At 41.8% G+C, this 11,337-nt stretch overlaps 1 protein-coding gene across 1 annotated transcript in view; it reads left to right on the forward strand.

Moving 5' to 3' along the window:
* Impg1 (interphotoreceptor matrix proteoglycan 1) overlaps positions 1 to 11,337 on the forward strand; it is a 125,272-nt gene that overhangs the window by 38,502 nt on the left and 75,433 nt on the right. Inside the window, exons 2-4 of the mRNA XM_013034100.1 lie at positions 1,800 to 2,027; positions 7,396 to 7,562; positions 8,058 to 8,086. Of these exons, the coding sequence (XP_012889554.1) occupies positions 1,800 to 2,027; positions 7,396 to 7,562; positions 8,058 to 8,086 (424 nt within the window). The remainder of the gene's footprint in view (positions 1 to 1,799; positions 2,028 to 7,395; positions 7,563 to 8,057; positions 8,087 to 11,337) is intronic.

The following is an 11,337-nucleotide window of genomic DNA, read 5'->3' on the forward strand; positions in this document are numbered from 1 at the left end:
CACTTGAGCCACAGCGCCATTTCTGGCTTTTTTCTTTTTGCTTATGTGGTGCTGAGGAATCGAACCCAGGGCCTCATGCATGCAAGGCAAGCACCTCTACCACTGAGCCACCTTCCCAGCCCTCAGAGAAAGGAGTTTTTACTGAGCACCTACACTGTACCCAATATCAGTTTAAGTGCTACTCAGGTTTTCAGTCACTGAAGGTCCAGTAGTCCTGTGAGGGAAGAATTAGCCTGCCTCACTGTATAGGAGTAGAAACTCAGGATGGACTTGGTAATCAAGTACAGTTACAGGGAGTAACACAGCATCTTTGCCCCGAATGCCATTAGCACTGCTAAGACAGTTTAAATGGTTGAGTGACATTATAGTATCATTGCTGTTACTGACTGTCTTTGCCTTTCACAACTAATGAACACCATAGTGTTAACTTCAGCAGCAGCTGGGCCTCAGGAGCTCACACCTGGAATGCACATACAAGAGAAAGTAGGTATACTTTGTCTTTCTGGGCCTGGCTTACTTTACTGAGTACTTATAAAAAAATAAGTTCAGTGATGTAAATTCTTAATCTGAGGGGACTAGAGAGTTAAAAATGACAGCTAGTGGCAATGCTAAACTCATCCTAATCCCAACCCTCTCTCAAACAGTTCACCACCCTCTGAGCTCTATCATATAGAAACCCTAGCTTTGCCATTAGTAAGCAGGAAGGTGAGTTTGCTGTGGATTTATTATTATGATTATGATTATTCCTCATAGGATTTTTATTGTCTGTCATGCACTTGAACTCTGGGCCTGGGTACTGTCCCTCAGCTCTTCAGCTCAAGGCTAGCACTCTACCACTTGAGCCACAGCGTCACTTCCGATTTTCTGGTGGTTCCTTGGAGATCAGAGTCTCACAGACTTTCCTGCCTGGGCTGGCTTTGAACTGTGATCCTCAGATCTCAGCCTCCTCAGTAGCTAGGATAACGGGCATGAGTCACTAGCACCTAGCCTCCTCGTAGGATTTTAGAAGCATTCCATCCTGATCAAAAGTACATGTCTGGGTAGCACTACTATATCATCCTTCACATGAATTACAATGTCTATTGATGCCTAAGTGCTAAGAGGGAGTGATTCTCACAGAGATGTGCACAAAACGCCTCTGGTGCTTTGCAATTCCTAAAGGAAAGATGATTTAAGATACTGGTTCTTCTAAAATATATATATATTGGAAGTTGAGGTGTGGCTCAAGTTGGTAGAGCACTAGCTTTGAACAAAGAAGCCAGGCAAGAGCACAAGTTCCTGAGTATAAACCTCAGTACCAGCAGATTAACATAAATGTATAATATGTTTTTAATCAGGCACATTTTTAATTATTATATATTTTAATCTGATCTATACATCACATATAAATATATATATAGCATGTATCTATATTTGATATGGTGCACACATATCAGATATAAATATATGTGATATATATGTGTGTTATGTGTATATTAGGTATAGATATATACATCTCTATGTGTGTCTATCAGATATAGATATATACATACATCAGTATATGTAGATCAGGTTAAATATATAAGAAGCTCATATATATTTTATGTATATTTATATATATTTATGAGCTCATCCTACTATTCTCTTCTTTCTAAAAAGATCTTATCATTGCAATACTATGGTTGGCATTTGTACCAAAGAAGAAGAAATATCATAAACTGGATAACTACAATTTTTATTGATTTCATTTATTTATCCATATAGGTCACCCATATCACACAAATTTATATATTCACTGGAATTCTGTTTTTCTCTTACAGACACTTCCAATAAAATATATCAAACTACAGATCTAGCCAATTTTCCAAGAATGGAAATGCCTGAGAGTACTGCAAACCCATTCCAAGTGTCAACCATGAGACGAATATTTGATTTGGCAAAACTTCGAACCAAAAGATCGACACTCTTCCCACCTGGAGTTCATGTCTGTCCACAGGAATCCATGAGGAAGATTGTAGCCAGTCTTCAAGCTTATTATAGATTGAGAGGTAAGGAGAGCAGTGCAAACTATTAGTTCTTTACTCCTTTCATCTCTTCTCTCTCAATCATCCAAACATGAAGACATCTGTTGTCTTCACCCTAAAACCTGCAGGGTCTTGCATTCACCCATAGGAGTTCCAACACCTCACCCACTAATCTGCTAGAATGAGTTGTACCATTGCAAAGCCATAGTCCTGCTCAGCTCTTGAGGTTTATAATAATGCCGGGGTGACAGGGGACCATTTAGGGCCTTTAAGACATCAACAGGAAACTATGATAGTCTGGTCAGACCACCTTACTCTATTGTTGTAAACTAATATCTACTTTTGAATCTTGCTGCCCTTATAAAGAACAACAGAAGTGAAAGATGATTACAGCCTAGAAAATCTGAACAAGTTCATCTAGAACTTAAGATTTCACACAGAATCTGCCTGAGGCTGGGGGCTCCCACCTGTAATCTTAGCTACATAGGAGACAGTTAGAAGCCAGTCCCACAGAAAAGTCTGTGAGACTCTGAACTCCGATTATCTGCCCAGAAGGCAGAAATGGGGCTGTGGGTTCAGGTAGTGGATTGCCAGCCTTGAGCAAAAAGTGCTGAGGGACAACATGGAGCCCCTGAGTTCAAGCCCCAGTGTCAGAGCACACACACACACACACACACACACACACACACACACACACAAATCATGTTTCAAAAGCAACACTAGCAATTTCTATCCTCTCTCTAGCCCAAATAAGTGTGCTTCTTGCTGATCCTGTTCTGAAGTTTGGGAGCCCAGAAGCAGTTGGAATTCAGAAGAATCACAAATTCAGAGTGATAGGAGCGACTAGACGTGGTTTTTACCACAAAACAGCATAACAGGAAAGGATTGAGCGTTCCTGGAAAATTCTGAGGACTTAGCATCAGTGACTGTTCTTTTTATTTATTTACCATTTATTTACTAAAAAAAACATTATTTATTCTGTAAAAGAAAAACTAGAAATATAATATATATATATATATATAATGTGTTTTAGCTGGTCTGGAATCCTCCAAGTAGCTTCAAATAATTCAAAATATTTTTACTGCGTTAAGCTGAAGTTCAATTTATCTTCCATGTGGAAGCTGAATACTTTACTGATTTCTACCTTGATCATACAAGGCTGTAAGCCCATCCCAGCAAGCTGGTTCCATTGTAGCCTATGATATGCTATGCATTTTGACAATTGAGAATATGTTCCATCATATGAACAGCCAGTCACTTTCTTGGAAATCTACTTCTGTAACCTGTTCACAGGGCTAAATTAATCTGATGAGTTATTTGGCTGTGGAGGCATAGTTAATAAACAATTACCTCCCTCTCCCCTCCAAAAAAATAATCCACTCCTATTTTCTATGTGGGAAACAGAAGATGTTTCTCTTCTCAGTTTCTCCCTGTATCCACCCTATTATTGTAAAGTAAATCCTTGCTAAAACTTTTCCAAGAAAATCAATTCAGATTCTTTGTATTCAGAAGTGAAAAGTGGTTTGCTTTTTGATAAAAGCCAGACCCACAGAAATATAGAAAAGTGTGGGCTCCTAGTCAGAGAGAAAACTCCAGTTGTAGAAAGGAAGTATTCACTGTTACTATTCTAAAGCCCCAGTGTAATCTCTCCAGGAGACAGTTTCTTAGTAAATATTTACTGGTAGATACAGAGGCAACGATCTCATTCATTGGCAATACAAAGAAAAGACAGTGACATATAAATTATTCATCTTGAATGTAACTACACATTGATCAGATAATGACACTGCCAAATTCCATGGTGCCTTAGCATAGAAGTATAAACATTCAAATACGAGTTATTTGCATCCTACTGAATATGAACACTGTTGTTAACTAGTTTCACATAAAATCTAATTCTTTACAATATTCACAAAATAGGAGTGGCCACAGATATTTGGAAGATAGACAATTTACTGCTGCAACCAACTTTTCAGCCCTGAGTTCTTGTTCTTAGCTCTTATGCTTAATTAGCTTTGTCTCTTTCATTCTTTTCTCTCTGCATAAGAGAAACCACTGCTTTTCTCCCACAGCGCTGTCCCTCAGCTCAAGGCGAGTTCTCCACCACTTAAGCCACAGTGCCACTTCTAGTTTTCTGGTGGTTTACTTGAAATAACAGTTTCATGGACTTTTCCTGCCCTGGCTGGCTTTAAACCACGATCCTCAGATCTCAGCCTCCTGAGTAGCTAGGATTACAGGCGTGAGCCACCATTTTCTTTACAGCTGTGGGTTTTTCAGGTCTAACAAATTAGTTCACAAAGAAACAAGAAATCAGACTTAGCTATAAAGCAAATGTTCTTTAGTGGAGTCGTCCGCTTCCTGCTCTCGTTGTTGCCTTTACAAAATTATCTTCCAACAGCCTCGGGGGAGAGAGCTGCCATATTCCTAGATCAAATGGAATATTGAGTGATTTCTTTTCCCAAAGCAACACGAGTGGAAATGTTCGGATTTGTGGTAGAATCCTACGCTCACTCATCCCAAAGCACACATGCAGACGAGTCTGTTTTCTGGTTGTCTGCAGGCTGAACTCTGGGGTCCAATGCAGCTATGCAGTCTCCTCTTAATAAATATTTACTAAGAAACTGTCTCCTGGAGAGATTACACTGGAGCTTCAGGATTGTGTTGTCTCTCTTTTCTCCCCCTTCTTTCCTCTCCAAATGCATATCAAGAGCTAGGTGCTGTCCCACTTAGCAGGCTAAAGAGGAATGAAGTCATTCTTGATGCTCAGAGTAGTTCCCACAGATCAACCACAGCTGGGAACTTGCTAGAAATACAGGTTCTCATATTCCACCCCAGATGTGTGGTCAGCCTCTGCATTTTAACAAGATCCACTGGCCATTTGTTCGTGGCTGAAAGTTCTAGAAGCCCTGAGGAAGAGAACACCCATACTCCCATTGTAGAGGTAAGTAAACTGAGATCAGCAGTGCGGTGGCCATGCCCTGACACAGCTGCCTGGAGAGAGGGGGAGGAACAGAGCTCCTGACACCCCCACCCACCCAGTATATCCCTCCATGTCCCATGTGTCCAGCCTTGCTCCAAGCTTTCTCATGCCGTTGGGCTCATATAATACTCCCCACTTGCAGGCACGCATCCCCTGACTTGTCTCTGTGTCCTCGGGACAGAGGGACAGCTAGAATCAGATGTCATCAGGGTCCAGAAGGCCAGGGGCTGGCTTTCCCAGCAGTCTCTGCAGCTCTCTCTCCCCAGACTGCACAGGAGGATAAGGCCGAACAAGCAAATAAAGGGGCAACCCAATGCTGAGTTCTCACCTCACCCCCTGCCCTGAGACCTGTCAAACTCTCCCACTATCAAGGTCATTCTCTCAGAAAGAATGGGAGAGTCTTTGGTAGGTCACAGGCTGGCCCTCCCAATCACAAAAGGAGTTCTGGTCTCTCAGGTTATGGGACACTTTCAGGCCAGAAAAAAACAGTGGTATTAAAACACACAAACACGCACGCACACATACAAAACTACACACACACACACACACACACACACCTCTCAAAGATCCTGAAGAAAACCTACAGCCACTGAATATTCATGTGAAGCCATCAAATTATCTTAACAACACTCTCCTTAAGAGTAGAAAATGGCACCAGGCACTAGTGACTTCACCTATGATCCTACCTCGTCTGGAGGCTCAGATTTGGAGGATCAAGATTTGAAGCTAGCCCACATAGAAATTTCTATGAGATGCTATCAACAAAATAAGCAGCAAGCAGCTGGATTAGAGGCAAGGCTCAAGTGGGAAAGCACCAGCTGAACAAGTGCAAGGCTCTGAGTTCAATTCCCATTATTACCACCACTAACAACCAGGATAAAGCAGGAAATGTCACGTGACTCCTTTTTATTATATATCCATAGTCCATTCTAATTTCCCTCAGACAATTGTTTCATTGTAATTTCTGTTACGCTTTAAACTTGTTAGTGGCCATTCCAAACTCCTTCTCTGTGATGCATGCATTGAAATTACATAGCTGTATTTCCCATGACTGTAGATAGGTTTTCTGTATATAAAGAAAATGCTTCTAAATTCAGTTGCATTTATAACTTTTAATATATTACTGTTTAGAACAATATACAATGAGTTTGACAATTTCCTTGGTGTATTGACAGGTGTGTTTAGGGTGAGATATAGCTTTTGTAGGTATTGGAGCTTATAAATACAAAATTGGAAATGCAAACTTCGGATGGGACCAAAATAAATGAAAAACCCATAGCTGAAATTTCCTTAGATTAAGCCTTTGGTTCAATCAGGTTATACTGGGTCACGGTGTATATCTGTCAACCACTGTATATATTGCATATTGTGAAAATGACTTTAATGGGATTCATTTTATCCCTATTCTTTCACTTACCTTCATTTTAATGTGAAGAATATTGGTTTCCACAAATATGCAGATAGGAATAAAGCTTTTTTATAACAATGTAATTTTTTGTTTTGATTTGTTTGGGATTATTTTGGGGGCTGGTGCTGGGGTTTGAATTCACAGCCTAAGGCATTGTCCCTGAGCTTTTTTTCTCAAGACTATCACTCGAGCTGGGAAGGTGGCTCAGTGGTAGAGCACTTGCCTTGCATGCCTGAGACCCTGGGTTTGATTCCTCAGCACCACATAAGCAAAAAGAAAAAAGCCGGAAGTGGCACTGTAGCTCAAGTGGTAGAGCGCTAGCCTTGAGCTGAAGAGCTGAGGGACAGCGCCCAGGCCCAGAGTTCAGGCCCCACGACCAGACCCCCCCCCCAAAAAAAAGACTGTCACCCTACCACTTGAGCGACAGCTTCACTTCCAGATATTTGTGATTAATTAGAGATAAGAAGCTCAGAGATTTTTCTGCCCTGTCTGGCTTCAAACCATGATCCTCAGGTCTCAGCCTCTCAGTAGGATTACAGGCATGAACCACTAGTATCCAGTTTCTTTCCTTATTCTACTTAATTATTTTATGTGTGCAGGCACTAGGCAAGAACTCAAGGCCTTGTTCTCTCTCTTGGCTTTTTCACTCAAAGCTGGTGCTCTGTCACTTGAACCACAGCTCCACTCCAGATTAACTGGAGTCTCAGGAACTTTTCTCCCTGGACCATCTTCACACTGGGATTCTCAGATCTCAGCCTCCCAAGTATCTAAGATTACAGGCAGGAGCCACTAGCACCTAGCTCTTCCTCTCTCTGTGTAGCATATAGCAGGTGCTCAATAAATATTTCACTGAGTGAATTCGTTTCCATGGACTGTAAATGAATTCATCAACACACACCATGGAAGAACTTTGCCTCTTAGGAGCCTGTGGCCTGGGGGAAGGGTTTTTGTTTTGTTTCTTTTTAAGCCCAGTCCTCCCCTACTCTGATAACTCTGTGTTGCAGTGTGCCAGGAAGCAGTGTGGGAGGCATATCGGATCTTTCTGGACCGCATCCCTGACACAGGTGAATACCAGGACTGGGTCAGCCTGTGCCAGCAGGAGACCTTCTGCCTCTTTGACATTGGGAAAAACTTCAGCAATTCCAAGGAGCATTTGGATCTTCTTCAGCAGGTGAGCCTCGCCTGTGGGAGGGTCCTAGGAACACTCAGAGAGCTCCTGGGTCTCCAGCCCCTTTTGAATTGATGTTTCCAATAGAAGGGTTATTAAGAAATGCCTGGAGGGGGGGGTTGGGAAGGTGGCTCAGTGGTAGAGCGCTTGCCTTGCATGCATGAGGCCCTGGGTTTGATTCCTCAACACCACATAAACAAAAAGAAAAAACCTGGAAGTGGCGCTATGGCTCAAGTGGTAGAGCACTAGCCTTGAGCTGAAGAGCTGAGGGACAGCGCCCAGGCCCAGAGTTCAGGCCCCACAACTGGACTCAAAAAAAAAAAGAAAGAAATGCCTGGAGATACCTGATAAAACTCACAGGAGCTTGATTTCTGAGAAATAATATCATACAGGCAGGTTGAAGTGTAGTTGAAGGGAGAAAGGAATGGAAATAGACTTGAGCTCTTCCATTACCATTATCTTCTGGTAAAAATTGCTTTTTTATCTTTTTCTTTGCAGAGAATAAAACAGAGAAGCTTCCCCGAGAGGTATGTACCAAAAATAGAGTGCTGTGTGCTCTTGACTTTAAAAAAAATCATTTAATGGAGTAAGTACAAGGATTTTAGGATTTTATGACAGCCGTCAAGACTGGTGGAAGTTATTCTGATAGATATCTTATGCCTTTGTTCTACTAAAGATAAATAAGTATATAAGAAGAAAATGGGGGAACCCTACAGGCTCAGGTAAATGGTGCATTGTTTGCAGGGGAAATAAAGAAATTCATCCCTGTATGACTGTTTTCATAAGCAAGCTATACAACGATTAAAAAGTTTGATTTTTGGAATTAAGGAAAAACCATTAGTTGCAGAGAAATATTGAACACAATCAAAGAAGAATCTGAATTTTGAACACTCATTCAGAATTCTATAAAGTGTTAGTATTTCTCAAACAAAATTACTGAAGCACTGAGCTATATCCTTAATAAGAACTGAATATCAAATAAAGAAAAGCTAAATTGTAAAACCAGAAAGGAAAAAAAAAGAAGAAAACAGGGCAGGAAACGTACATTTACTAAAATGCTTTAAAAAGAGAGAAATGGTTGATCAGTGATAAACTATTTTTTTCTAACTTTTCACAGTCTGAATTTTAAGATACTACTGTGAAGAGAGAGATACAAATCTGGCCATGGGAATTCCTAGAAATTCTTCATGATACTCAAGTTTGTTTCTTAGCTCTAATTCTCTTTGTCACCAACCTAGCCAACACCATTATTAACTTACTTTATGAAAGTAATGTCAACTCTGATTTCATTAATAAAGTTCCTTACCCCTAACCTCTTCTCTCTAGCTTGCATACTGCTGCTAAATTAATATGCCTGGCATATTCCTTCTCTTACATTGAGTCCTGCGCAGTGGTATTGTGAGATGCCAGTGGCTCATGCTTGTAATCCTAGTTGCTCAGGAGGCTGAGATTTGAGGATCTTGGTTCAAAGCCAACCTAGCGGGAAAATCTGTGAGACTCATTTCCAATGAACCACCCAAAAAGCCAGAAATGGTGCTGTGACTCAAATGGTAGAATTCTAGCCTTGAGTAAAAGGAGCTCAGGGACAGTGCCCAAGCCCAGTGTTCAAGTCCCAGGACCAGAGTTCAAGCCCTAAGCCTCAGGACTAGGGAAAGAAAAAATAATAATAATCGGAAACGTGTCAGTATTAATGTAGGTTTATAACACCTTGTACCTTTAAATGCAAACATTTTTCAGCAAGCAGTTATGACTGTGTTCTATCGAAGCTCTGGGATTCTGCAGATCATCAGAGACAGGGCCAGGACCTCAGAACCAGATCTATCTTGTTCTTCTGAGCATCTTACTCGCAGTTCCTGCCCAGGACACCTGTGCACAGGAAACTGAACAAGAACAGCTGTATAGCTGATCTCCCTGGGTCTCTCTGTCTTGCAGTTAAGACCAGCCAAAGGGGGTTGGGGGTAGAGGAAATGCTGCCGTGGCATTCATCACACACAGAAATGCATGCGCACACACTTGAAGTAGTTGAGACCTACTGATCTTCAACATGGACAGCTCAGCTGCTTCCTGGCCCCTCTCTCTCTGGCTCCTGGTTTCTTTTCGCCATTCCTAAGCCAGGGGTGGTTTTAGACACCCCAACTCCACTGTGTCTAGCCCCAGAGGTACTGCACTCTTCCCTGAGGCTTCTCTTATATTCTTGCCACAACTGAGCTAATGATTCTTTCATTCACCCTTGTCCAAATTACCCCCACTGTGCACGAGTTCCCTTTCAGCCCAGGACTGAATCGGAAGCCAAACTAATTATCAAGACCTTTCACCCCCGACCCTTCCAATATGCCTTGTCTTACCCATAATTCCACTGCTGCCTCTCCCTCTCCCCCATCCCTTTTCCCGAAAGAACCTACTTCTCCATCACTCTGTCCAAGTCCTAAAATCCTACTCTCTTCTGAGCAATGCTTGCCTCTCCAGGATGCTATCACAGCCCAACTGAGCCTGTAGTGATTCCTCTCTGCTATGAGCTCCTGTTTTTCTCTTCTTCTTGAGGGGTGGGGAAGGTTGTCCTGTGGGCTTGAACTCGGGGCTTTGGCACCTATCTCTGAGCCTTTTTGCCCAAGGCTAGTGCTCTACCGTTTGAGCCACAGCTCCACTTCAGGCATTTGGCTGGTTAATTGGAAAGAAGAATCTTACAAAGTTTCCTGTCCAGGCTGGCTTCAAACCTCAGTCCTGAGATCTCAGCCTCCTGAGTAGCTAGGATTACAGGGGTGAGTGACCAGTACCTGACAGGCACTTGCATTTATTTTTTATTTTTATTTTATTGTAAAGGTGCTGTACTGGGGGGTTACAGTTACATAAGTAAGGTAATGAGTACATTTCTTGTTGAACATTGTAGTCCACTCCTTGGTTGGCAATGGCATTTTTATTGAACATTTCCTGCAGGAGTATTAACTCCTCAAGGGCGGACACTGTCTCAGAACTCTCCAATCTGCTGCACAAACCTGAGCCAAGTTCACAAGTAGTTCACGCCATTCCAAGTTACCAGCCTTATGAATCTCAGTGTTGCCAGGAGAAATAAGCTGGTTTAGCCATGTCACAGGAGGAGACGATTAACTTTGTTCTTAACGCACAGTGATAATGACTCCCCTGGTTCAAATATAGGCTGATAATGAATCCTCCTCTTTCAAAACTAAATAAAACAGAAATGAAAAGCAATGACCATCCACTAGTAAAAAAAAAAAAATACCCACAGACTATCCCAGATCTAGATAGAGAAGTATAAATACTTCTGATGCATGTTTCTCTCATAAATTAATATCTATGTGTGTGAGTAAACATACACGTGGTCATATGCATATATTCAAAACACATTAATTAAAGCATAGCATAGGCAGGTGAAGACTGCAAGGGAGTATCTCCTTTCAGCAACTTCTAGTTTAACAGAAAGAATGCCAGGAAGCTGAAAAAAAATGATTGTCAGACAAGGGATGAGTGTACACAAAGGGGAAGGGTGTGCAAATGAAGGGTGGTAGAGTGGGTGAATACAGACATAATATTCAAAGTACGTATGTCCAAATGGTACTGGCTAAAATGAGGGGCTGGCTGGGATTTGGAGGGAACAATGGAAGGGGTGACATGGATCAAGAGGTATTGTACTCATATCCTGAGTGACTAAATTGAGTAGCCTTTGTGCAACTGAACATGAGAGAGAGACAGGAAGGAAGGAAGGAAGGAAGGAAAGAAGGAAGGAAGGAAGGAAGGAAGGAAGGAAGGAAGGAAGGAAGGA

Source organism: Dipodomys ordii, unplaced genomic scaffold (genome assembly GCF_000151885.1).
Source record: "Dipodomys ordii isolate 6190 unplaced genomic scaffold, Dord_2.0 Scaffold182, whole genome shotgun sequence".
Taxonomy (NCBI): Eukaryota; Metazoa; Chordata; class Mammalia; order Rodentia; family Heteromyidae; genus Dipodomys; species Dipodomys ordii.